Here is a 27,170-nt window from a genome sequence, read left to right as displayed (position 1 = left end):
CCCTGAATCACACAGCTAGCACGTGGACAGGTCCCCTGTGCTCTGCTTCTTTTAGATCCTGTGACACTCCCGAGTTGCCCAGAGCACCTGACTGACCTCAGTCCAGATTTCTATACCATTTCCTGCCATTAACTGGGCCTGTAGTATCAATGCCCAGTGAAGCAAATTCTAGAAACTTTCCTAAATCAGTTCACCTGTATTTGGAATTGACTTTAAGAACATCCCTGGAAGAATCCTAGGCTTGAGAAGAAAAGACCCAAGGGTATGTAAGAACCATTTTTTAGATACAGGAAGGCCAGTTGTATAGGTCACAGTGTGGCTTGTATTCTGCCTCCTGTATTATTCGTGAGCAGAGGTTGTCAGACTACAGCCCGTGGGCCAGAGCCTGCCAGCTGTTTATGTGTAGCCCTAGGGAAAAAAATGGTTCAACATTTTAATTATTATTTTTTAGGTAATTTATTTATTTATTTTTATTTGTTGTCTGCATTGGGTCTTCGTTGCTGCACACAGGCTTTCTGTAGTTGCAGAGAGCAGGGGCTACTCTTCATTGTAGTGCACAGGCTTCTTATTGCGGTGGCTTCTCTGGCTGTGGAGCATGGGCTTCAGTAGTTTCAGCGCACGGACGTAGTTACTCCATGGCATGTGGGATCTTCCCGGACCAGGGATCGAACCCGTGTCCTCTGCATTGGCAGGCAGATTCTTTACCACTGTGCTACCAGGAAAGCCCACTTCAACATTTTTAAATGGTTGAAGAAAAAAGCAAGAAAAATATGTAACAGAGTCAAATAGTTGCAGCAGAGGGTATAGAGCACTCAAAGCCTCTTACAGAAAAAGTTAGTTGCACTCTGTTCTAGAAGGCAGGATCAGGACTGCGTTAGCAGAGCTAGATTTCAGGTGCACACAAGAATTTTCTGTTTAGAGCTGTCCATGTTCAGGAATAGCAGCTCTCAGCTGAAGGCCACGCAGGCAGAGTGCTGTGCCTAGGATGCTGCTGTCAGTGGTGTGCTGGAAAGTGTGTAACAACCGGCTCCCCAGAAAAACCCTGATATGTGATGTCTGTTTCTTTGGTACAAATCCCATCCATCGTGGTCAATTTCCAGTGCTGACATGGTGTCACTAAAGGTGGATTTGGGCAGAGATGCACAAGATGGGCTCTGGGAGTTCCAGTGATGTTTGAACTGTGATGGATTCAGGGAATCGATGCTATATAATGCTGCCCTCAGGTAGTGCCCGATGCAGAGAGCTTCAGGGGCGCGGGGAGAAACAGTAGTGCTGGAAAAACCCTTGACATTCCATCTGCCTCTCTGGGCTTACAGGCAGCCATCGTTAGTATCTGCACGTGCGGAAAGATTATGTACCGTGCCCTGGATCACACAGCTGCTAAACTCCACCTGCCATTTCACTGCCTCTCATTTGGTTTAGAAAATCTTGGTTTCTACAAAGAGTGATAAGTCGGACTGCATCCAAATTGAGAACTTCCATTTAAGAAAACATCACTTTAAGCAAAGTTAAAAGGTAATTGACAGTTTCTAAGAAAACATTTGGAATCTTAAGAGATCCAGATCTAGTGTGGAAAGGATGTAAAAAAACAACGATCAATCAATTAAAATTAGAAACAAAAACAGTCCAGTAGAAAAATGGGCAAAGGATGTGGACAGACAAATACAAAAGGCTGATAAACATAGGAAAGATGATTAATCTTTCAATATGAAAGAACATCAGTCTCACTTCTAAGCAGGGAAACAGTGGGCTAGTAGTGGGATTCATTTATTTCATCCATCAAATTGGCCCAAAGTAATAACACCAAGCACGTGAGGCTGTGATGCACAGCACTTTCGTCCACTGCAGCTGGAAGAACAAAAGTTAAAACATCCGTATACAAAACTAAATTTACTTCTGTCTCCCCTCCTCCCCAGTCCTGGCCCTCTCCCTCCCTCCCTCCCCACCTCCCAAAAAGTAAAAATGGCCCCAATTCAACTTCCTGATTTTTCAACTTTATGATGGTGCCAAACAGTAAGCACTCAGTAGAAGCCATACTTCGAAGTTTGAAGTTTGATCTTTTTATTTATTTATTATTTATTTATTTATTGGCTGTGTTGGGTCTTCGTTGCTGCTCAGGGGCTTTCTCTTGCGGTGAGCAGGGGCTACTCTTCGTTGTGGTGCACGGGCTTCTCATTGTGCTGGCTTCTCTTGCTGCAGAGCACGGGCTCTAGGTGTGCGGGCGTCAGTAGTTGTGGCATGTGGGCTCAGTGTTGTGGCTCGAGGGCTCTAGGGCACAGGCTCAGTAGTTGTGGCGCACGGGCTTAGCTGCTCCTTGGCATGTGGGATTTTCCTGGAGCAGGGATGGAACCCATATCCCATGCATTGGCAGGCGGATTCTTAACCACTGCGCCAGCAGGGAAGCCCTGAAGTTTGATCTTCTCCCAAGGCTGGTGGTACATGATACACTCCTCTCCCCTGAGGCTGGGCAGCTCCCAGTCAGCCACACGAAGGAAAACAACAGACACTCTACAGGGCACCGTGTTGCCAGCATTGATTACTTATTGTGCTTTATGTTTCAAATCCCATCATGTCTACAAAATAACCTCTGACCCAGAAATTCCAAATCAGGCTATATGTCCTAGGGCCTAGAAAAACCCTCACATTTTCAGAGGAGGCAGGAACACAAAAAGATCGGTGCCTTGTCGTATGTGATAGTGAAAAATTGGAAACAACATAAAGCCCCTCAGTCGGGGAACGGCTAAGTACACTCTGATCTGAACATCTCGATGTGCGCCAGGCAGCCATGGAAAGGAGGACACAGGAGCTGTGTACCAACGAGCATTGCTGAGGTGAGACAGCAGATTATAGAACAGCTCAGGCAGTCAGATACCACTTATGTTCTTAAAGTGTAGACGAAAGGATGTTGTGTAGTCCATAGAACATGCATAGAAAGTTCCAGGGGGCCAGATACCATATTCATAGTACTATACACAGGCGCTCCTTGATTGATGATGGGGTTATGTCCTGATAGAGGCATCGTTAAATTGGAAATGCATTTAATACACCTAACCTCCCGAGTACCAAGCACCACCGTAGCTCAGCCTGGCCTCCCCGAAACTCACTCAGAACACTTTCATCAACCTGCAGTTGAGCAGTTATCTTGAGTTTCAGCTCTAGAGGAATTACCTTCCTCTTCTCACCAGAAGCAGGAGACACAGATGGGCCTTTTGTAGACATGATGGGATTTGAAACATAAAACATAATTTGCAGTCAATGACGGCAACGTGGTACCTTATAGAGTACTGGTCGTTTCCTCTTGTGATCGCATGGCCACCGCTGCCCAGCATCCTGGGAGAGGAATGTACCACGTATCACCAGCCCCAGGAAAAGGTCAAAATTCAAATATCGATGTACAGTTTCTGCCGGATGCTTATGGCCTTCGCACCGTCATGAAGCTGGAAAATCATAAGTCGAATTGGCACCATCTGTACTTTTGGGGGTGGGGGGAGGAAGGGAGAGGACCAGGACTGGGGAGAAGGGGAGATAGATAGTCAGAAGGAACTTTAGTTTTGTATACGGATGTTTTAATTTTTCTTAAGGAGAATGTATTTGTGTATTTGTGTAATATTTTCAAGAGGCCGAGTTAAAGTTCAGTCCTCCCCACGTGGAAGGGCTTCTGTGAAGGAGTGCGCCATCTGCCTGGCTAAGCCCACGTCTACTGGGCTGACTGTGTGGGGGCCGCTTGGGGAGGGGTGTGTGCAGGTGGAGGTCACTCTGGCTCATGAGCTTGAACTTCCCTCGAGGACTCTCTCTCTCATCTCCATCCAGGTTTCCGTGTTCTCTTAACACTTTTGCCTAAGCAAGAAAAAAGCTTTTGTCCCAATTTCCTGTTGCGTGATGGAGGCTAGCCAGGAACCAGGGAACCAGGGTCACATCAGGTGGACGGTGTTGGATTGGGGTTGCCTTCTGCCAGCCCCACCTGCCTTCCGCCTCAGGGCTCTCATCCCAGCGCCCACTGGCTACTGTCAGGCACGTCTAGATTCCTCTATGTCCAGACCCAAGGAAACTGGGCCAAGACGCCCTTCCAGCTTACCTAGTTCATGTTTAGGAACCCACCTCTTCTCCATATTTTTGGCCCCAGGAATGTCCATCCATTTCAGGAAAACTCTTCTGCTTAACCGTAGGCGAGTGTGTGGCTGCATTCTCCTGTTAGCGTGGCAGCCGCATCAGAAGCCCACACTGTACAGCGGCATCTGGACAAGAGATACACAGAGAGTAGCTCTGAGGGTTTTCCTCACCCAGACACCTGTGGTTAAGAGGACTGAAGGTCTAGGATGGTTGCATGGAATATTGACCCCCTGACCATGTGACAGACACACGTATTACCCCCATTCATCCCCAGAGCTAGTAGTGAACAGTAGGTGTTAGTATTCCTATTCTGTAAACAAAGGAACTGTGCCTCAGAAAGTAATGTAACCTATCTGAGGTCACAGAGTCCAGACTGAAACCTAGAATGCCTGCCTCTGATGCTTTTTAACTTGAGCCGTAGTCTTCCTTCAGGGATTTCATTCTAGAAACCTTCAGAAGTCTCCTCCCTGCTTTTTGCACAACCTCCCAGAGTGAAATGAGAGATCACTTCTCCCATGAATTTTGAGTGCCAGGCATTCTTTTTCTTGAGAATACCCAGAACTCCTTTTAAGTTGTTGCTTGAATTTGAAGTGAAAACAGACAGAAAATGTATTTGCAGATACGGCTTGCATTTTGGATGCAGAAAGCAGGGCTAGTTCAAGAGAAGACGTGAAGGTTCGGAATTCCTTTGATATTATTTATGCAGTATGAGGCAACAGTTATAACTGGAGAATGGTGTTCTCAAAACCTTGATCTACTTTGACCTTAAATTCACAACTATTTCACAGATGCAAAAAGGAAGATATCTTTCCTTTGGATTCCCCAGCTTCAGTTTTGCATTCCTCAGAGTTCTCAGCTACCCAGGGAATTTAGAGTGTGAGGGGTGAGAATGGGAAAACCCTTCAGGACTTCCCCTAGATTAACAAGAAAGAGCGTTCAGCACTGGTGATGACAGTGGAGCATTGGGTTTTAATTTGGGGTTTACTTAGAGGCAGAGCCAAGAAGTGGTTGGGTACTTCCCTTCACAGCTTCACAGCACGGTCCACCAGGAGAGTTAGGTTTTAAAGAAGAAGCGTCTCAAAGCCTTGGGGAAATTACTTCAGGAGGGGATCAGATATGAATTTTTCTCCCACAGTTTCTGACCTGAATTTAAAAGTTTTTATAATAGTGCATGAGTGAACCCTTCCTTCATAGGAGAATCTGAAAGCAAGACTAACAAAAAACATCAGTGGATTCTAAGTATCCTCCCACTCTATTGTATCCTCTCCTTTTCCTCAGTTGCTTTAGCCATCCCGTAATATTTTTTTAATATTTATTTATTTATTGTAATTAGCTGTGTTGTGTCTTCGTTGCTGCGTATGGGCTTTCTATAGTTATGGAGCGAGGGCTACTTTTCATTGCAGTGCGCAGGCTTCTTATTGTGGTGGCTTCTCTTGTTGCTGAGTACGGGCTCTGGGCACTCGGGCTTCAGTAGTTGTGGCTCATGGTCTCAGTAGTTGTGGCCCATGGGCTTAGCTGCTCCACGGCCTGTGGGATCTTCCCAGGCCAGGGCTCGAACCCGTGTCCCCTGTGTTGGCAGACAGATTCTTAACCACTGCGCCACCAGGGAAGCCCCATCCCATAATATTTTGTTTGTAGCTGTGAGCAATTACTACCTGTTATGGTTGGAATTGTCCCCCACCCCCCACTGCCCCAAAAAAGAAAATATGATGAAGCTCTAACCCCTAGGACCTCAGAATGTGACCTAATTTGAAAATAGGGCCTTAGCAGATGTAATCAGGTTAAAATGAGGCCACTAGGGTGGGCCCTAGTCCAATCTGACTGATGTCCTTGTATAAAGGAGAAATTTTAGGCATAAACACAGACATGCACAGAGGGAAGACAATGTGAAGAGACACAGAGAGGAGGAAGTCCATGTGCAGGTATAGGATTTGAGCGATGCCGCAACAGCCGAGGAAAGCCCAGGGTTGCCACAAACGAGCTAAAAGCTAGGAAGAAGCAAGGAAGATTCCCCTACAAGGCTTCAGAGGGAGCAAGGCACTGCTGACACCTTGATTTCAAACTTCTAGCTTCCAGAACTGTGAGACCATAAATGTCTGTTATTTGAAGTCATCCAGTTTGTTTGTGTAGCCCTAGTAAACTAAAACAGCTACCTATACCTAGCCCTTATAAAACATACATGTAGGATAAATAAGATTGAGAATTTCTGTTCATCTGTCATAGTTAGCGTGACATTGTATTTTCCAAAGACGACTGCAACATTATCCCCAGTCCTACATGTCTGTCTAGACCCTTGAAATTTCCCCATCAAGAGATGAATTCTAAATCCCCTCCCCTAGAATCTAGATGGGCTGTGACTCCCTTTTGATGCTCTATGACTTCTTTTTTTTTAAGTGTACAATTTGATTATTTTTTCTTTTTAGTAACGTATATATGGCAATCCCAATCTCCCAATTCATCCCACCCCAACCCTGCCCCCCACCCCCACACTTTCCCCATTTGGTGTCCATATGTTTGTTCTCTACATCTATTTCTGCCTTGCAAACCGGTTCACCTGTACCATTTTTCTATATTCCACATATATGCGTTAATATACAATATTTGTTTTTCTTTTTCTGACTTACTTCACTCTGTATGACAGTCTCTAGGTCCATCCACATCTCTACAAATGTCCCAATTTCATACCTTTTTATGGCTGAGTAATATTGCTTTGTATACATGTACCACATCTTTATCCATTCATCTGTCGATGGACATTTAGGTTGCTTCCATGTCCTGGCTGTTGTAAATAGGGCTGCTATGAATATTGGGGTGCATGTGTCTTTTTGAATGATGGTTTTCTCTGGGTATATGCCCAGTAGTGGGATTGCTGGGTCATATGGTAGTTCTATTTTTAGTTTTTTGAGAAACCTCCATACTGTTCTCCATAGTGGCTGTATCAATTTACATTCCCACCAGCAGTGCAAGAGGATTCCCTTTTCTCCACACCCTCTCCAGCATTTACTGTTTGTTGATTTTCTGATGATACCCATTCTCACTAGTGTGAGGTGATACTTCATTGTAGTTTTGATTTGCATTTCTCTAATAATTAGTGATGTTGAGCAGCTTTTCATGTGCCTCTTGGCCATCTGTATGTCTTCTTTGGAGAAATGCCTGTTTAGGTCTTCTGATGCTCTATGTCTTCTGAGGCAGCTTCCACCCTGTTTCCTAGAACACTTGACCTGAAGCCCTAAACTGCCATGTAAATAGTCCACTTTTCTTGAGTCTGCCATGCTGTGGGGAAGCCCTAACTACCCCGAATGGAGAGACCACATGGAGACACAAGACTACATGGAGAGAGATGCCCAGACAGCCCTCAGATGTTCCAGCAACCCTACAGTTTCAGCTTCAGCTGCTGTCTGATTGCACCCCCATGACAGACCCTGAGCCAGAGCTGCCCAGTCCAACCCTTCCTGGTTTCCTGATCCACAGAAACTTTAAGAGATAACAAAATAATTGCCATGTTTAAAGCACTAAGTTCTGGGGAGATTTGTTATACAGCAGTAGATGACTGGGACAGTTAGTGTACCCTGTGCTTCGCATCGGTTGTTTTCCTTTAATTTTAATTTAAAAAATGGATTGAATTTTTACTTCTGACTAAACATTTATATTTAGAGCAGACAGACTATAACCACAAAATCGCAATGCTTTAACCTAGTATTATTTATTTCTCACTGGCTCAGAGTCCAGTGTGGATGTTACAGGTTGGTGGCTCTCGTACAAACATTGACTCAGGGATCCATATTTCTTCTACCTAATTTCTCTGCTGTCCCTGGTCCTCCTTGGGGTCCTCTGCTGGGTCATCTGAGTTCAGGTAGCCAAAGAGAAAGGGGAGAGAGAGGGTGGAGGATCATATGAGATGTTTCTGGGTCTGGGTCTGAAAATGGCACACGTCATTCTGGTCCATGTCGCACTGGCTAGAACTAGTCCCTGACTCAAGGGAGCTGGGAAGTGCACCCAGGAGGAAAAGGTAAGTGTGATGGGAGCATAGCTCTGCTTCATTCGTACGCTGGCTGGAAGGGACGTGAGAGATCAGCTTCTCCAAGTGTGGTCCACCAGCATCAGGACCACCTGAGGAACTTGTTAAAATGCAGATTCTGGGACCCCACCTGCTGAATCAGAACCTCAGGAAGTGGGTTCTAGCACCTTAATTTTTGCCAAATCCCCCCAAATCTTGTTACGTATACTAAGGTTAGAGAGTCACCAGTTCAACCCTCTCATCGTACAGATAGCAAAGTTGAGGTCCAGAGAAGCGACATGACCTCCATACTTTCCTTCCAGCCACCCATAGCCTGAGGTCAGAGCTGGAGCTGGGGACCTGTGTGCGGAGGCCCAGCCAGTCCCCTTGCCACACCCCCTTGCAGGGCTCTGCGTTGTGGCCAGCCAGGACCTGACAGTGTGCCCTGGCAAAGCGTACTTGCTTCCTGAATTGTAACCTTGGCCCCCACTTCAACAACCACGCATACTTGTTCTGAGACACCAACAGGGAAATCCAGCCCAATGCTGAAGAATCACAGCGTTTTCCTTGAAAAGCCTCATCAGCTTATAGCCAAGAGTCCCCAGCAGTTTAGATTATGACCAGATCCAGTCCAGAATCAAGTCCTATTATATCTTGGACATTCCTAGCAAAAGTCAGGAACCCAGAATAGTGTTTTAATTTAGAAATTGGAATCCTATAATAATTTCTCTTATGTCATTCTGAAGACCCACCTTATCTGTAATGTGTCCTAATGACATTCTGATAGAGCGAGCTTTTAGGGGAGGCCTTGGTGGCAATGAAAGGTATGGGGAGGAGAGGGAACCTTCCTATTTTCCAGAGCTCTTGATGAAAACAGCCGATGCTTATCAGCATGCATTCCACACAATTTCCATGATGATGCTATAATTTAAAACACTGACTCAAAGACCTAATAAAGGAGGTGAAACTCGCTTTCTAAATTTGCTGAACAGATTGTTCATCTCTCCCTCCATCAATCTTCCTTCCTCATTCAATGCTCCTTTGCCTCTTTCTCTCTTTATGGGGCATCTCATCTTCCAGGGTCTCTCCGTGTCATGGGGTGGTTTCGGGATCATCACACTTCTTACAGGAGGGGTTCAAGAAGCAAGATGTGGAAGGCCTGGACCCGCGAGGAAGCACACCAGAGCTGGCACAGCATCTCCTGCTGTGTCTTATTGGTCAAATTATAATGGGGCCCGTCCAGATTCAAGGGGGTGGAGCCCCAGATGCAGGATCACAGCACGGAGCAGAGGGCAGGAGATGCTGTTGTCCCATCTTTGGAAAATCCGGAATGCCTCAGTGGGCCACGTCTCAGAGCTGTTTGAGCACATCCTTCCCAACTCCACAGTTGCCATCATCATGAGGGTGGGTTAAAATGACCATGTGGGAATAGGCATGGGCTTTGCCCCACCCCAACCCCAGAGAGCCCATTGTTAAGCGTGGCTCAGCACACCGCAGCTGCCATGGGGGCGGGGTGGGTGGTGGGGATGGATTATGATTTGAGGCCAGACAAGAAGAAAGACAGCAGCGTTGATTGATTGCTGAGGCACTCAGCGTGTCCTAGAACTGCAGGACAACTCTAGGAGGTGTCTCTTATTTTACAAAAGAGGAATCCCAGGTGCAGCGAAATTGGGTAACTGGGCAGGATTTGAAACCAGGTCTCCTCATCCTCTGCTGGCTCTCGGGGATGAAATAGTCTCCTCTTCATTGACCTGAGGGAAGTTCAGGTTGGGCGAGTGGGAAGAAAGCCAGGCAGAGAAGGAAGAGGAGCACAGCCCTGGACAGGGTGGCCGTGGGATTCCTGGGAAGGACTTAGGCCTCCACATTGCACCCAGCTGTGTGGGCGCTGGAAGATGCACCCCAACTCCTAGCAGCCAAACCCCAGCCCTTTCTTATTTTTTTTTTAATTTATTTATTTATGTTTGGCTGCATTGGGTCTTCATTGCTGCACGCGGGCCCTCTCTAGTTGTGGGGAGCGGGGCTACTCTTCATTGTGGCACGCAGGCTCCTCATTGCGGAGGCTTCTCTTGTGGTGGAGCACGGGCTCCAGGTGCACGGGCTTCAGTAGTTGTGGCACACGGGCTCAATAGTTGTCCCCAGCCCTTCCTTATTGTCAAGAAATTAATCAGTGTTTTAAAGATACAAGCAGTCTGTGTGAGCACCAGGGAATGGGGAAGCCACTGAAGGGGAGGCAAGGAGAGGACAGGCTGGCACCATGTTTACAGGCGCACTTCCTGCCACACCAGCCACCCCCGACCCGGAGTACAGTGGGGAAGCCAGACCAATGGGTTTGAGAGGAGACGCAGGGCAGGATGGGGGCTTTCATGTTGGAGCCTGCCCTCAGGCAGGTGGCACAGATTCTTTCTTTATAATAGTACCCATTCCACTAACTGGGCCTCAGCCTAAAGCCAGACCTACCTGTCATGGGCTTTACATATATTTATTATCATGAATCCTCAGAACCCTCAGAGGAATAGGTCCTATTATTCCCACTTAATAAGAAAATGAGGCTCAGCAAGAAGGAATACTGTTTTGGGCTCAGAATTAAGGTTTGAGTTGGATGTGCCAACTCCGGATGGTCTCCCCACCGTGCAGCCGCGATGCCACCATCTACCTAAGGGATGGCCATGCAGGCCAGAGAGCAAAGAAGCAAACCCATGATAGAGTGTCTTTCTCAGTGTTAGCTGGTTCACAGTTTCCCATTTTTTGCTCCTTTTTGTTCCCTATAGTTGAAGGATTCGCTCTCCCTGTTTCATTGGTTTTAAGAGGAATAAAGAAGACAAAATGTGAGAAGCAAAGGGCTCCACGGTGTGGAGCAGGGAGCAGGGGCACTTGGCCAAGGACAGTGAAGCTAGGAGGAGGCGAGGGGGTGGGGGTGGGGGGGCCCTGCTGCACCAGCTACAGGTCTCTGCCCCCTAGGCAGGGCTCGGGCTCTGTGGCAGAAATGCTTTCGGGTCCCGGGGGCAGAGGAGTCACTTTGCCCTCCCCTCCAGATAAGCATCCTGAAGTTAAATCTCAGAGGGAGGCCTTGCAGTGGGAGGATGTAATTCAGACTTGGAAACATGATCCTCAGTTTTTAGTGTGCCAGGAATCACCTGGGGTACTTTGCGTTCCTGGTCCCCATTCTTGGAAACTCATGAGGCAGGTTGGAAGTGGGGCCCGGAATCTGCATATTTAAAACCCCAAGCAGTTCTGGTGGCAGGGGATCCTGAGCCAGGCTAAGAAAAGCACCTGCTTGGAGGGCGAAGGGGCAGGATCTCAAACTTTTCTTTTCCAAAAACAGCTTTTTTGTCGTTATAGTTTAATCTCATGAGCACCAGTTTGCTTATTCTGGGTGGAGATGCGGTAGGTATATTTATGGAGCTTTCTTGCTGAAAGAAAGATAATGCACACGCGGTTACGTGCATAATTGCAGTTAATTATTATGTTGTGAACGTATGGTTAAACTCGATAAAGATTAACTTATAAAAACTCTTATTAAAAGTTCCCTGTTATTTGCCATTAATCAGTACCGTGGATTTTTTAAAGGAGTTTGTTCATTCATCCATTTAATTAAAAAGTTTCACATTCTTGCTGTGTGCCTGGCCCTGTACGTGGAGTGGGCCAGCAGCCGGGGGGCTGACCAATGCCCTCCAGGGATTTACAGTCTGACCAGGGAGACAGAGTCAATAACTTTCCAACAACCACAGCCATTAAAATTTTCTGTATGTTTATTATTAAAGTTATTTTTTAAATTCATTACTAAATGTGACTTTTATAAATGTAGAAGTATTTACAAGTCTTTGCATGTATACAAATACAAAGCATACAAACAAAAAATCCTGATCAGACCATATATTGTGAGTTGCGTTTAAAAAAAAATTGACTAACATAGAGGTTTTGAACTTTCCAGGTAGTCTCTGATTGGGCTAGGAAGGTATATTCTATCAGTTCTATACAAAGTTGGATTGTAGGTATGTTTTTTTTTAATTGGTGACGTTAAGACTTCACCTCTAAATATGTTTAATTAAGACATCTGAAAGATGCACTGATTTTTTTTTCCCCATCACATTTCCGCTCCCTCCCCTATTTGTGAACCCAGCACATTAGGAAAGCAGTACCCAACTGCTTTCAAGCACAAATGTAGTTGAATGCAGAATTCTCATCCAATGATGAGAAGCACAGAGAATTCTGATTCCTTGCTTAGCAGTTTCAGCATGTCCTCAATGCTATTTTCTTGCCAGAAATTTGAGTGTGTGAATCGCCTATGAGAGAGCAAATCCATATGAGACAGAACTGTAATCAATAACCTCTGCTTCCTGGTTTTCAGTGTGGCAGGTGGTGAGCTGTTTGACTTCTTAGCTGAAAAGGAATCTTTGACTGAAGAGGAAGCAACTGAATTTCTCAAACAGATTCTTAACGGTGTTTACTACCTGCACTCCCTTCAGATTGCCCACTTCGATCTTAAGGTATGTTACTTAGTGTAAGCCAGATGAAAACGTAAACGTACCATTCATTGTTTGCTAAGAAAAAAAGGAGGCATCTGAAAGAGATACGTGTTTTTTTTTCCTAGAGGGGTTTAACAAATGAAATCATCAATATAAATCAGCAGGTATCTAATGCATGCCTACTACAGGAATGGGCTTGAGATTAATGATTACATTTGAGAATTTGGGGGGAAGAATCGAGGGGTCTTACCAGCCAGGTCTTTCAGCAAGGGGGCTGCTGTTGGTTATGGGGTATTTTCAGCCTGGAGTAGCCACTGACTGCCCAGTTTCCATCTCCTTCTGACTACAAGGCATATAAGATGGAAGGTTTCTTGATCTCTACTCTCCCTCTTGATGCGAAGGCTTCTTCTGGGCTGGCTCAGTCTCTGGCAATTAATCAAGCCAAACTCTGAGACTGGCTAATTGACATCTTTGTTAAGCTGGAGGCAAGGCGTTGTCGGAGATAAAAAGGCACGTCATACTCCCATCCATCACAGAGGTGATGGTCTCTTTGGGAGGGGAGACATACATATGAGCAACAGAAGTGACAATGTAAGATTCAGGGTACAGTCCAAGGCAGTGAGAAGATTATCACAAACAGTTTGTGGTTGATTGACAAGTCAATGATTCAGATGATTGGAGCTAGGATAAGACAAGAGAAGGGAAGATGTTCTCCATATTTATTGTAGTAGAGCGATCAAGACCCCATCTGGATCCCCCAATACTCACTAACACACATCCCAAAGACTGCTGCCGGGAGCTGGAAATGCCAGAGTAAATGCCCACTGAAGCAGCTCTAAGCAATGGAGCTGGGGAGAAGGTGGGTAAATACCCCAACTCCCTCGTGCTTCAGTTGGAAAATTCCGAGTGCTGCCCTCTCTCTTCGAGTCCTCCAAAGGGACTGTGCTCCAGTCACCCCCACCTTGATAAGACTCTTTGTATCAGCCTTCTTCCTTCTGTTTCCTGTCTCCCCATTCCTCTAACAAGTACTCCCTGGAGTCCCCTCCCACATAAGCTGCTGGCATCCAAATCCCTGTCACAGGTCTGCTCCTGGGAGAACCTAAACCAGGACATTTATTTTTCCTGGTGTTCTCTTGTAACTACTCTTTTATCCCTACTTTGTGGGTTTTTTTTTCAGGGGAGAGGAAGAACTACTCTGCCATCTCGTCCTCAGCATAACATATGATAGGTTTTTTTTCATTGTGGAAAAGTAAACATAATATAAAATTTACCATTTTAACCATTTTTAAGTATGCAGTTAAGTGGCATTGTGTATTCACATTCTTGTGCAACCATTACCACCCTCTATTTTTGAAACTTGTTGATCTTCCCAAACTGAAACTATGTATCCATTAAATACTAACTCCCCAACCTTTATACCCTCAGCTGCTGGCATCCACCATTCTACTTTCTGTCTCTATGATTTTGCCTATTCTAGGTACTTCATATAAGTGGAATCATGCAATATTTCTCCTTTTGCGACTGGCTTATTTCAGTTCGCATAGTGTCTTCAGGGTTCATACATATTGTAGCACATGTCAGAATTTACTTTCGTCTTCAGGCTAAATAGTATTCCATTGTATGGCTGGACCACATTTTGTTTATCCAGTCATCTGATGGACATCATGTTATTTCCACCTTTTGGTTATTTGAATAACACTGCTATGAACATTGCTGTACTATTTTTCTTTTTTTAAAGCCTGAAAACATAATGCTTTTGGATAGAAATGTTCCCAAACCTCGGATCAAGATCATTGACTTTGGGTTGGCCCATAAAATTGACTTCGGAAATGAATTCAAAAACATATTTGGGACACCAGAGTTTGTTGGTAAGTTTTTTTATTCCTGTGGTCATTCATTGCTCATAAGCAATATGCTGGCAAAATTCACCCTGCTGCAGCATCGTTTCCCTGGTACATGTTTCTGGTTTATACGTGGAGATTAGAATCTGTTGGTTCACTTCCTTCCCAAACTAAATGTGCATTCATTTCCTCTTAGCTCCTGAGATAGTCAACTATGAACCTCTTGGTCTTGAGGCAGATATGTGGTAAGGAGCATGCTCTTGATGTTGTCATCTTTCTGACTTATTTTACTATTCTTCTGATGTTGTTTTTCTTTTTGTTTTGTTTCTAGGAGTATTGGGGTAATAACCTATATTCTGTAAGTATCCAAATCCACAACTCATCTTCTTTCCCTTTTTCTTTGAGACCATATGTTTTCCTGACCATTCTGTGTGTCATGTTGATCACTTCGGCGTATGGATGCTTTTTAAACATATTCATTTTACACCTCCAGAACACGTTTAGTTTATACTAATTAAACATTTTCTCCTAATTTGAAATAAGTCATCAGAAACTGCAGCATAATCACTGAAAGAAAGCATGGCTGTCTATCACTGCTGAGAACATAGGAAAGCTTTTCTTTCTTAATTACTAAACACTGGTCTAAATTAACTTTTTAAATGTGTCCTTTGCATTAAGCTGAAGCTTTTGTGCGTGACAATTAAATGCCTTATAAAATGTAATTGAATTCTAAAGTGACTGCTCAAGCACCAGATTATAATGTTAATCCTCAGTCCCCTTATCAGCTATTATAGGAACACAGTGACAACACAAGAGGGACTTACTCATGTTCTCTGCCCCACTTTATTAACAGTCTGAGTGGGGCCTCCCCATTTCTTGGAGACACTAAGCAAGAAACGTTAGCAAATGTGTCTGCTGTCAACTACGAATTTGAGGAAGAATACTTCAGTAATACCAGTGCCCTAGCCAAAGATTTCATTAGAAGACTCCTCGTCAAGGATCCAAAGTGAGTGTCCGTTATTCCTGAAAGGTGCCAGCTGTGGCCTCGGCTAGAGGAGGGTTAGCACCTGTCCTGTGCACGCGGCCACGTGTATGCGACCCTGGTTGTTTCCGCCTGGCAAAGAGAAGCATGCCATGTGAAACGCTTCCGAAAATGCAGGCAGGGCCCTTTGACCTGCTCAGTCAGTCCCTGTGCGCACAGTGAAATAATCACACAAAGCCTGACGTTGTTTTCGGCTCACTTCCGTGAAGCAGGCCCCAAACTGCATTTTCCAGAGCATCTGCTTGGTAGGCCCAGCCGGCATGGAAACAACCTTAGTGTTTGCTTCTATGGTCACTGCCTTTTTTTTCTTTCCCCTCCCCCCACAAAGGAAGAGAATGACAATTCAAGATAGTTTGCAGCATCCCTGGATCAAGGTAAGTTGCGTATTGCGATTGGTTTGGGGACCATAGGGCATCCTGGAATTCGGTTGTCCTGGGTATCACTAGGCACTATGGGCTCTAACCACGCTAACATCTGGAGTATTGTGTTGCTGTTTGTGCCGTGTTTTAAGACTGCTGACAGCTGAGAGAATCCTCTTGACAGCGGAGGTAGAGGTAGAGAGGAGTGATCGACCCCAGTGCAGGATTGTGATGAGGAACTGAAGGGCGGGTCCACTTCAGCTTGGACCTGAAGCTGAAGGGCAGGTCCACTTGAGTTTGACTGTAGGATATTAGCCCAAACAATATTTTTTTTAATTTTTGAATTAATTTCCCACATTTAAATATCATATCAGATCTGGATTTCCAGCTTCTCTTGAAAAATCTGAAGATCTATCAATACTGAGCCCTCAGTCCACAAGGCTGCCAGAAACTGCACCCGCTGCCTTTGTGTCAGGCCAGCAGCCACCCCCAACATATATACACCTTTACATTACCTGTCTGGTACCTGTTGGCATTTGGGTTAAAGAACTGAAGTTGCTTCAGCTAGAGCAAAAAGGACTAAGGCTGGGAAAGCATGGCGGTTATAGGATAAAATCGGGGAACCGGTAAGCAGATTGTGGTGCAGTAACTTGCTTTGCAGAGGTAGGTTGGGGGCAGCTGGAGAACTCTGCCTGTGTCAGCTCCCAGCAGTTGCCTAGGCTTCCCTAGAAGGCAATGGTGTCTCCTCTCGGAGGTAGAGCTACATGGCCTCCTGAAAAAGATGCAGTAGGAGGGATTTTAATGCTGTAGGGTAGACTGAATCTGCTAACATCTGAGGTTCCAGCCAGCTCTGAATTCCTTGATGATGTTAAGTTCACATGCTTCATAACATGGCGTTACCATGAATCATGCCATTCCCAGGCTCTCTTACGGAAAGTTGTAATTCAGCTTGGTCCAAGCTCAACTTTTCAACTTCCCCTCAAGATCCAGTCTTCATGGATTTTCTCAAACCCTTAGCCACAAGAGTGAGCCTCCAGAGACTGGGTGCGTGGATCTGACATATTATCCTAGCTTGTTTTGTTACTTTAGCAAGGTGAATGTGTAAGCATCCCAAATAATGAGAGGTTTCCAGAAGTTGTTGTGTAACTCATTCCTGCAATTTGAGAGCTCTAAATGTCTTTCTTGGATTTTCATTTTAGCCTAAAGATACCCAACAAGCACTTAGTAGAAAAGCATCGGCAGTAAACATGGAGAAATTCAAGAAGTTCGCAGCCCGGAAAAAATGGAAAGTAAGATTATTTGATTTGAAGAGATTAACTAATTCTATGACCTCTGTGGCTCTCCCTCTGCTCAGGGTTCACTTCTACTGATACCGGCAATGCAAAACAGCATCCTTTTTAAAAATTCACTCTGTAGTCATCTGCACCATTACCCTATTTTCAAAGACAAGCAAAAATAATATTTTAGTCCTATATTAACTCATCTTTTCACATGTAATTTTGCATTTTTTTAAATCAAAACCATTCCCAAGGCAAATTTTTACATCATTACAATAAAATTGTAGTACAGTCTTTTTTCTAAACACAACAAGCCACATTTAAATAGGTTTGTTTCTTGTGGTAAGCACCATGGCATTATGATTATACGAGAACTTGTGTAAATGGTTCTCTAAATCCAGCTTTGGTCTGTGAGTGGCTGGGGTGGGGCCATGACCATTTGCAGTGTGATCCCTTCTCAGTGTGGGTGGTTTCTGCAGGGGCTGAGTAGCACATGGCTCTAAAGGGCATTCCAGCCAACCTTGAACAAATAAAAGTTCAGGGTTAAGAAGGGGGCAGGACGGTTTCCTGTGCATATGGTCATATCAAGCCCAGAGGAAGCAGGTACTCACCATGTCTTTTCATCACTGGGCCAGAAGTGTACCTCATTGTCGTACCCATCAGGTTCGGGATGGCTTGATAGAGATGAGAAGGACCACAGCAGTAGGTTACTCAAGACTTGACTCTTAGTCTCAAAGAAGCCCTGAAAATAAGGCTTAAAATATAGAGTAAACCACCATAAGTTTCTCTTTCTCTCCCTCTCTTTCACTTACATGCACTCACACTCATACACACACATTCTTTACCTGTTGCTTTTGTCTTTAAGAGTAAAGGCAGAGGTATTTGTCCTATAGGCTAACGAGTCCCCAACCTGCTCATTTCCAACAACAGTATGAGTTTAGAGAGTCACATTATCTGCCGTTACCAGCTGGCCTGGGCACCAAGGACAATAGGACAAGACCCTTGCATAGCATGCTTCTGAGGGGAGCTGCACAAGGGCTTCGTTAGTGTAAGATCCCATTCCTCAAAGAGTAGAGAGCGAATATGAAGAGAGAAGGGATGCATCCGGTTCTGTAGCTTAATAACGAAATGCAGAAGGAGAATCTCTCTTGTTGTCTTGATTTATAAGAATCTTTAGCTATTTCTTTAAGCAATATGGTCCACCTGCTTGTGGGATGGCCCACCCCCTGAATAATACGTGCTGTCAGTGGTGAATGCTAGCTCAAAGACTTTGCTGTTTGCACTAATTTGAGTATTGTTACATAAGCTCTCTCCTCCTCTCCCCCTGCCTTTTTTTCACTCTCTCTCTCTCTTTTTTTAAAGCAATCTGTTCGCTTGATATCACTGTGCCAAAGATTATCCAGGTCATTCTTGTCCAGAAGTAACATGAGTGTTGCCAGAAGCGATGATACTCTGGTAAGCAAACCTTTTCCCTGGATAGGTTCGTTCTTAGCACTGTGTATTTACAGTGTTTAAGTTGTTTGATTTGTTCAGCAACCCAGAAAACCTGAAGTCTTAGAAACGTCAGGCCTGTTCTTCTTCCTCTCAAGTGGGGGAATTGGGGTGGCCGATTTGATGTACTCCATTACTTTTTTCCTCTTTGTTTTGATTGGCTATACCCACCGCCTCTAACACCACCACCCTCCCACCCTCCTCCCCCAAATGCAGTTTGATAAAAGAGAGGCTTGCCAGTAGGAGAGGAGAGAACATATTCTAATTTTCATGAACTAAAACGAGAGCCCTGTTTCCACTGACCTTGGAGCATCTTGGACTGTAATAGTACAAAAGGGGCAGACAACCATCCTCCTGAACATGCACACACACACACCAGAAAATAAGGGGAAATGCAGTGGAGTGTACTGGTATAGTTCGTGGTAGACCAGAAGGCTAAACCCACTCACTTTGTTGACACTGTATTGATTTTCAAAGGCCTTTGAGAACAGCTCCACAATTTTTTTCCCTTAATCCAAACTGAAACCTAATCACAGATTAACTCTTCAGATATAACTGGACACATCAGAATTCAATAAGAGTTTCCCCGACAGTAAGACAACAGAGCTTTGTGAACCCTGGAGGTAAAGGGGACTCCAGAAAAGGCAGAAAGGGTGGTTCTGTGGGAACCAGCCTGCTCCTGTAACTGAGTAGTCAGTGTTTCCTGAGTGGAATCTGGGGACTCCAAGGGCAGGATCACACATCAGCAGACACCGGCTCTTTTTTTATTTCCTGAAGCTAGTAGTGTTACTCACGTTCCAGATCTAGCCTTATAGCATGAAAAGAGTTAGGAAATGTTAAAAAGAAAAAAAGACGCAGGAGAGAAGCAAGTTAGGAGGAAAAGGGAGAGGAAGAGAAGGAAGACTGGATTGGGGAGTTGTTTGAGGGTGGAGTGGAACCAGGACAAGATATAAACTATTAATCTGAGTAAGGTGATGTGAACGATTAAATCTTATAAATTAAAATCGCCATGAACAATCAGTTGGGAGACAATGTGTTGCAATGAAAAGTTTAGAGTAGGAGAGGGAGCAGGCTTGTGTAGGAGCTCCAGGTGGGAGGACGCCCCCCTCCAGCCCTCAGGTTCTGTGTCTTATCATCTCAGTGTCCTGCTGATCGTGAGAGCATGTTACAACTACCTGCTTATTCCTCCCACTCTCCCATTTCTTATCACTCTCAGGCAAGTGTCTCTCAGTCTTCAACTTGGATTATGATAGAAAAGCAAAACCAGTGGTGTTCTTAAACGTACTCTGTACAAATATTATTACATCCCTCATGAAACTTGTTGGATTCAGATTGATAGAGGAGAGGAAGCAGAGTTCAGAGAAATGCTTTCTCCATTCCACCCCTACAGGCAGAGGTTCAGCTTCTGTAGCTACGCTTTTCCAGATTTGAAATTTTAGTAGCTATACCTCTGTAAAAACTTTTGCTTGGAATTTTTCTAGCTTATTTTTTGGTTTAATTTGCCATATTGTGCCAATTTCTCATTATATATATTTAAGAAAGTAATTTGACAAAGTAGCAAAATGTTAACAAACTTATTTTTCCACAGTATCTAGTTATTTTCTCTTTGAAAATGAAATGCATCCATTTTCCTTTTTCTGGCCTTTATTCTTACATTTTTTTTTTTTTAGAGAATTTTGCTTTGATATTTACCTAGAGAATGAAGAATTTCTAGTGATCAAAAAATGACAATCTGTAATTGCAAAAATTAGGAATTAAGACTTTCTTATTCAAAGATATCATTTCCTTGATTCTATGGTTTTTAGAGTCTGAGTTACACCTGAAATTTTCTACAGTGGTTTCTGGGACTATATGATTTGAAAGATTCCTAAGATAAACACAAAGGGTAGTTTGTCATCAATCATTGTTCTAAATCTGAATCTTAAGAGCTGTTACTTTTGATCGATCTCTGGGTTATAATGCAGGCAACATTAAGACATGGGTAACTAGTAGGCGGTGCCAGTTCCTAACATGGAAGGGGCAAAAAGTGACCTCCTGCTTCCCTTCATGGCCAGGTGGATTTGGGGATTAAATGGCTTACTTTTCCCTGAATGTTCCTTTTAACAAATGAGCATTGATTTCACTGATGTTGGTAAAAGGAGCAGCATGGCCAGCAATCTAACTCTTTTTCCCTCTTCCGTGTTTCTCTCAAGGATGAGGAAGACTCCTTCGTGATGAAAGCTATCATCCATGCCATCAACGATGACAACGTCCCAGGCCTGCAGCACCTCCTAGGCTCCTTGTCCAACTATGATGTCAACCAACCCAACAAGGTCTGATGCTGTCCTGCCAGGGTAGTGGGGGGCGGGGGATCATGGTGACCAAGTCCACCTCCAAGTCCAAGGTGGAAAAACCCCATCTGCTTCTCCGTTCTCCCTTGCTGTTGTAAACCCCATACTGTGGGGAAAATCACTTCTGCTTAGAAAGTGAGTTGAGTTAGAAATAAGGTCTTTTTGCATTGAGGGCCTTACTGCATGCACCTAGCACCCGCCTCTAACCATGAAATTTTAAATGTACTCATCCTGCAAGTGAAAATGTCACTTTTGATTGTGAATCCAAAAGAGGAAGAGCTGTTGTGTTCTTCTGTCTTCCATTCCCGTCAAGCAGGACAGGAATGTGTTCTGTGTCTGTGGAGACACAGGAGGGTGTCTGGGGCAGCAGTGGTAGTTTGGGCTTTTCCTTTCCTACCAAATAGGAAAAATAGTGATTTTTTTTTCTCCTTGTTTTTTCCAGCATGGGACACCTCCGTTACTTATTGCTGCTGGCTGTGGGAATATTCAAATGCTACAGTTGCTCATTAAAAGAGGTTCAAGAATCGATGTGCAGGATAAGGTCATAATTCTGTTTTATTGCAAATGAATTAATTTTTTAAGTATTTCCAAATGTCTCTAATCAAAAGGTAATAGAGAAGAATAACACATATGCCCTACTTCATTTCTCGGTTTCCTATAAAGGACAATGAACTGCTTGAATAGGCTGGTCCGTCTAAATGTTACAAAGAAAAAGGCAAACATTCATCTTCCGCATGGCTCTGCTGCCCGACATCAGCCTTTCTCTGTGTCCTGCCCCAGAGTGAATCCTTACGGATCACATTTACTCAGTGGTGTTTTTGATGTCACATTGAAAATGTTTTCATTATCTAATTAATCTCATCAGAAATGTATTTTCCCGCACATTTATTAGGGCAGCAGAGTAAGGAGGCTATGCTTTGAGATATAGACCACATTGGAAGTGTAGACACAAGTGTTTTTTGTCATTACAGCGGGTCTGTCATCAGCTTCCATAGACTTTCTTTTTTTTTTTTTTTTTTTTTTTAATTTTATTTTTGGCTGCGTTGGGTCTTTGTTGTTGCATGCGGGCTTTCTCTAGTTGTGGTAAGCAGGGTCTACTCTTGGTTGCAGTGCACAGGCTTCTCATTGCAGTGGCTTCTCTTGTTGTGGAGCATGGGTTCTAGATGCGCATGGGCTTCAGTAGTTGTGGTGTGTGGGCTCAGTAGTTGTGGCTCATAGGCTCTAGAACGCAGGCTCAGTAGTTGTGTCACACAGACTTAGTTCCTCCGTAACATGTGGGATCTTCCTGGACCAGAGATCAAACCCATGTCCCTGAATTGGCGGGAGGATTCTTAACCACTGCGCCACCAAGGAAGTCGAGCTTCCATAGACTTTCTTTTCTTTTTTTTTTTATAAATTTATTTATTTTATTTATTTATTTTATTGGCTGTGTTGGGTCTTCATTGCTGTGCGCGGGCTTTCTTTTAGTTGCGGTGAGTGGGGACTACTCTTCGTTGTGGTGCACGGGCTTCTCATTGCCATGGCTTCTCTTGTTGCGGAGCATGGGCTCTAGGTGCGTTGGCTTCAGTAGTTGCAGCACATGGGCTCAATAGTTGTGGCTCACGGGCTCTAAAGCTCAGGCTCAATAGTTGTGGCGCACGGGCTTAGTTGCTCCGTGGCATGTGGGATCTTCCTGGAGCAGGGCTCGAACCCGTGTCCCCTCCATTGGTAGGTGGATTCTTAACCACTACGCCACCTAGGAAGCCCTTCCATAGACTTTCAACAGAGCTATAAACGGACTAAATGAGGCTCTTGACAATAAAGGGAATTCTAACCAGAAGTTGACATGAAGGGTTTGAGAAAAGAAAAACAACTTCTTATTTTGAAATAATTCTAGATTCACCACAAAAGAAAAAAAAAAAATTCTACAGAGATAGTATAGAAAGCTCCCTTATCCCTTTCACCCAGCTTCTTGGGATGTTGTCTTACATAACCTTGGTTCCTTTGTCAAACCAAAAAATGAAATGGGGTTTTATTCCTCTTGGGAGTTGCTCCTTTGGAGTTTTTCATCACATAGGAAGGGAAATGTAGCAACTGAGTGATGTGTGCATTTAGACCCTGTCTGGGAATGTGACTTTGCCTTGGTTTTTGTACAGGGTGGATCCAATGCCATCTACTGGGCCTCTAGGCATGGCCATGTAGATACTTTGAAATTTCTCAATGAGAACAAATGCCCTTTGGATGTTAAAGACAAGGTAAGGCCACTTCTCTTCTTAAGGAAAGTAATAAAAGGCATGCCATCTGCATCATGACCCAAAGAACAAGGATGCAGGACCAAACTCTTTCTACCGAGAACTTAATTTAGAAGTTTCTTTTTGCTGATGGCTTAGTCTAATATTAAATCCTGATTTTAGCTGAAATCTGCCAAGTGGTTGCCATGTTGTGTGAGCAGTGAAGTATCTTCCCCATAACATGAAAACTCAAAGCTCAGCCAGAAAGACAACCAGAATGTGACCTGAGTCCCGATCCTCTTCCTGACTCCCCACATGCACATCTCTTTACCGTTCTCTTCCTCTTTGATGTGACTGACAGTGCTCACCTTACGATCACTGGCACTAGAAGGGTTAATGAGACAATGCATGTAAAGTAAGGCTTTTGGGGTAAAGATGTTATAAAAATTATTGGTTTAGGAAGATACCTTACTCTCACGTACCCATGTTTCATTCAGTCCACACTGCAGCCCCGTGAATTAATTGGGGGCTGGGACCTGCACCTAGGATGCCTACATTCTTATGCAACCCTACTATGCAACCCTTCCCTGCTTCTAATACTAGTAGACTGATTTGTCATGTTCAGTCAGGGCTGCCACGTACCATTGTGTGGACTGTGCACTGTACCATATCTAAGGGGTGACATTCACATTAAAGACATACATTTATTCTAGCAGTTTTCTGTCGGGTGGCAACAAGTATCTCGTTCTGTTTTGTTTTAGATCAGTTTATTCTGACAATTTTATGGCAGATATAAGTAAAATATCTTAAGGAAGTTGCATCTATTACTAACTCATAGAATGTTATTGTATGGGCTAATGGTAATGTTTTTAAAAATCTCTGAGAATGTAAGAAATTACATTCTAAACATAGGCAAAATGAAATCAGACACTTGCTCATAAATAAAACCCAGTGTTTAAATAACCTTAAGAAAGGAATTTTGTGTTTTGAAAAAAAAAATCGCATAGCTGGAAGCGTCGGTATGTAAAGAAGATTGAGAACAGCTATCACAGAAGAGGGAATGTACTCTTACTTGGAGGGGAGGGGTAGCACACACACAGGATGAGCCAGGTGTGTGGGTTTAACACTAGCTACATAATGGATGCCCCACCAGGGTCCCTGGCCAGTCACCACCCCAGGGGAGGAAGTGGAGCCAGGCACGCGAGGGAGTGGGATGGCTCCCAGGGAGCTCTGAATCTTTGGCTGTGTCTTTTGCAGTCTGGAGAGACAGCCCTTCATGTGGCAGCTCGCTACGGCCATGCTGATGTGGTTCAGTTACTGTGCAGCTTTGGCTCGAATCCAGACTTCCAGGACAAGGTGGGTCACGGTAACTGATGTCCTCACTTCCTGCTGCTCTTTGCATGGATGTACAGGCAGTCAATGATATGTTTGGGTCTTTTGGAGTTTCATCCAAGTTAGGTTTCCTGCTTGAATATATGAGTCTAATGATAAGGGCAGGGACTCAAACGAAAGCACTAACATTCATTCATTCATTCATTCATTCATCCTCTGGACAACCCTATATTTCTCATTTTACAGATGAGGAAACTGAGGCAGAGAGAGGTTCAGGAACGTGCCCAAGGTAGCACAGCTCAGTAGTGGTGGAGCCGGTGCTCAAACCCACACAGTCTGGTTCCAGAGTCCATGTTCACAACCGCTACAGTATAGCAGCCTCTTGTAGACAGATATATGTCTAATGATGTTGCTCATGAATATATAGACCTCACGACCAACCCTTTTTGTTAAAGCTCGGTTATCTTGGTCCTTTCTTTGCCAGAGCAATAATCCATTTATGTGACTCATTTTTATGCTATATACAAGACAGGAATCTTGAGGCATCAAGATTGTTAGAAGAGTTCTTGCTCAGAGACGTGCTCTCCTACTGTTAGTAGTCTCAAATGAAGTAAACGGCAGCACTTCTACAGGAAAGATGCTATAAATACACCCACGTAGGGGCTCTGTTGTTCAGAAGAGCTGAGCCGATGGTTCCAGTGGGCTCCGCAAAGTCAGTTGTTAGTAAAATGCTAAGAAAGCTGAATTTGAATTAAGGAAAGACATCAGACCCATTCCCATTATTTCACATTAATGTTTTGCTTCAATAGCTACAAGTTCTTTCTCTCCGCTGCCTTGAGTTTACTGCCAAATTTGTCCAGGACTCTCACCATGCCTGTGCTTTCTTCCATAGTGTTACATTCTCCTTCTCTATGTGCCTGTCTCCTTGGCCAGGAAGAAGAAACCCCTCTGCACTGTGCTGCCTGGCACGGCTATTACTCTGTGGCCAAAGCCCTTTGTGAAACCGGCTGCAACGTGAACATTAAGAACCGAGAGGGAGAGACACCCCTCCTGACAGCCTCTGCCAGGGGCTACCATGACATCGTGGAGTGTCTGGCTGAGCACGGAGCCGACCTTAACGCATCCGACAAGGTGCTCTGTGGGTGAATGTATCCCACTCGCTGAAAAGTGATCTGGGGGTCTGGAGGGACCACAAGACTTCTCAATTAGCTTACCTAAAATAACAAACTTGAATGTAGCAAGTATAATTATCCTTTCTCTTCTCCTATCCAAAAATTCTGTGATTCTAGATTCTGTTTAATAATTAATATTCATTTGCGGGATGTAACAAAATTTATGAATTGATCAGATAACTCAGGTCTCTATTTTTAGCCTTTTTAACTTTGGAGCAGGTATAGTGATGATCACAGAGCCAAAGACAAATCTTCATTTAGGACTGAAATTGGCAATACACTATTAATTGGTAGATAGACAAAGAAATAGGTGGTTTATTTACTTCCATCACCTGCTATTTTGTAGAAAGACAATAAGCTATTCTTTTTTTTTTTTTTTTGGAGGGTGGAGAGAAATCAGGGTGTCTCCCTCCCCATCTCCGGGTTTTGTTTTGTTTGTTGTTTTTGGTTTTTTTGTGTGGTTTTTTGTGTGTTTTTAAAAATTTATTTATTTATTTATTGGCTGTGTTGGGTCTTCATTGCTGCACATGGGCTTTTTCTAGTTACAGTGAGCAGGGGCTACTCTTCATTGTGGTGTGTGGGCTCTCTTGTTGCAGAGCACAGGCTCTAGGCGCTCGGGCTTCAGTAGTTGCAGCACCCAGGCTCAGTAGTTGTGGCTTATGGCTTAGTTGCTTCATGGCATGTGGGATCTTCCTGGAGCAGAGATCGAACCCATGTCCCCCGCATTGGCAGGCGAATTCTTAACCACTGCGCCACCTAGGAAGTCCGACAATAAACTATTCTTATTTGTTTGGCAATCTCAATTCCAGGCCAAGTTTTCCTTTTTTAATTAAGCAAATTCAGCGTGATCTGTTCTTAGTGTGAACTTGTACTTGAAACGAGGCTGTGATGTTGCTATATACAGTTAGATTTGGCACACTGTGGTCAGTTTAGTAACTGCCACATGTGAAGTATTTTCTGGGTACAGAGAAGTAGTTCTCAAGTGAGTAGTAAGCTTGCCCCCAGGAGACGTTGGTAGTGGCTAGAGACATTTTTTGGTTGTCATAGCCACGGTGGGGCATCTAGAAGATCAAGAGCAGTGGTGCTGCTGAACAGCCTACGATTCTCAGGACAGGCCCCAAAGGTCAACAGTGCTGGCACTGAGCATCCCGAGAACAAGTAAGTAAGAGAAACGTTTCCAGACTCCCTCTGCCCTGCTCCTAAAACTCAGCGCGTCTCTTCACCGGGGGTTCTATAGCAGCTGGAATGAATTCCCAGGCTGGTGCTGTGTGGGTTGCAGAGGTTAAATATGTTATATTTGCCTCTCATATATATGACAGCACATCACCTCACTCTCTCAGTTTCTCCTGCTATAACATAAAATCATAAACTTTCTACTTAGGAAGTTAGTGAAGATTGCTGAGCAAATGTTTTGAGACGTGTTTTTCAGATACTTGATAAAACAGGCCATTGGAATACCAATAATAACTTAAGTCCTATCCATTCAGAGACAAAAAGGAGTGTGGAGTCTTCCTACCCGAGTGTACTGGCCACGCCTAGATTC

At 44.2% G+C, this 27,170-nt stretch overlaps 1 protein-coding gene across 7 annotated transcripts in view; it reads left to right on the top strand.

Annotated features, from left to right (window-relative positions):
- DAPK1 (death associated protein kinase 1) overlaps positions 1 to 27,170 on the top strand; it is a 178,088-nt gene that overhangs the window by 110,565 nt on the left and 40,353 nt on the right. For all 7 annotated transcript variants that reach the window (XR_009051244.1, XM_057721042.1, XM_057721038.1 and 4 more), the window contains 13 exons: positions 12,456 to 12,594; positions 14,312 to 14,441; positions 14,611 to 14,659; positions 14,746 to 14,772; positions 15,268 to 15,420; positions 15,785 to 15,830; positions 17,015 to 17,104; positions 18,455 to 18,547; positions 20,776 to 20,895; positions 21,356 to 21,454; positions 23,049 to 23,147; positions 24,381 to 24,479; positions 25,389 to 25,586. Coding sequence is in view for 6 of the 7 variants with exons in the window: in XM_057721042.1 (XP_057577025.1) it covers positions 12,456 to 12,594; positions 14,312 to 14,441; positions 14,611 to 14,659; positions 14,746 to 14,772; positions 15,268 to 15,420; positions 15,785 to 15,830; positions 17,015 to 17,104; positions 18,455 to 18,547; positions 20,776 to 20,895; positions 21,356 to 21,454; positions 23,049 to 23,147; positions 24,381 to 24,479; positions 25,389 to 25,586 (1,342 nt within the window). In the remaining variant the exon portion in view is untranslated. The remainder of the gene's footprint in view (positions 1 to 12,455; positions 12,595 to 14,311; positions 14,442 to 14,610; positions 14,660 to 14,745; positions 14,773 to 15,267; positions 15,421 to 15,784; positions 15,831 to 17,014; positions 17,105 to 18,454; positions 18,548 to 20,775; positions 20,896 to 21,355; positions 21,455 to 23,048; positions 23,148 to 24,380; positions 24,480 to 25,388; positions 25,587 to 27,170) is intronic.

This window comes from Hippopotamus amphibius, chromosome 2 (assembly GCF_030028045.1).
Source record: "Hippopotamus amphibius kiboko isolate mHipAmp2 chromosome 2, mHipAmp2.hap2, whole genome shotgun sequence".
NCBI classification, from domain to species: domain Eukaryota; kingdom Metazoa; phylum Chordata; class Mammalia; order Artiodactyla; family Hippopotamidae; genus Hippopotamus; species Hippopotamus amphibius.
Note: the sequence above shows the minus strand (reverse complement) of the source record. Positions and strands in the feature narration are given on the sequence as shown.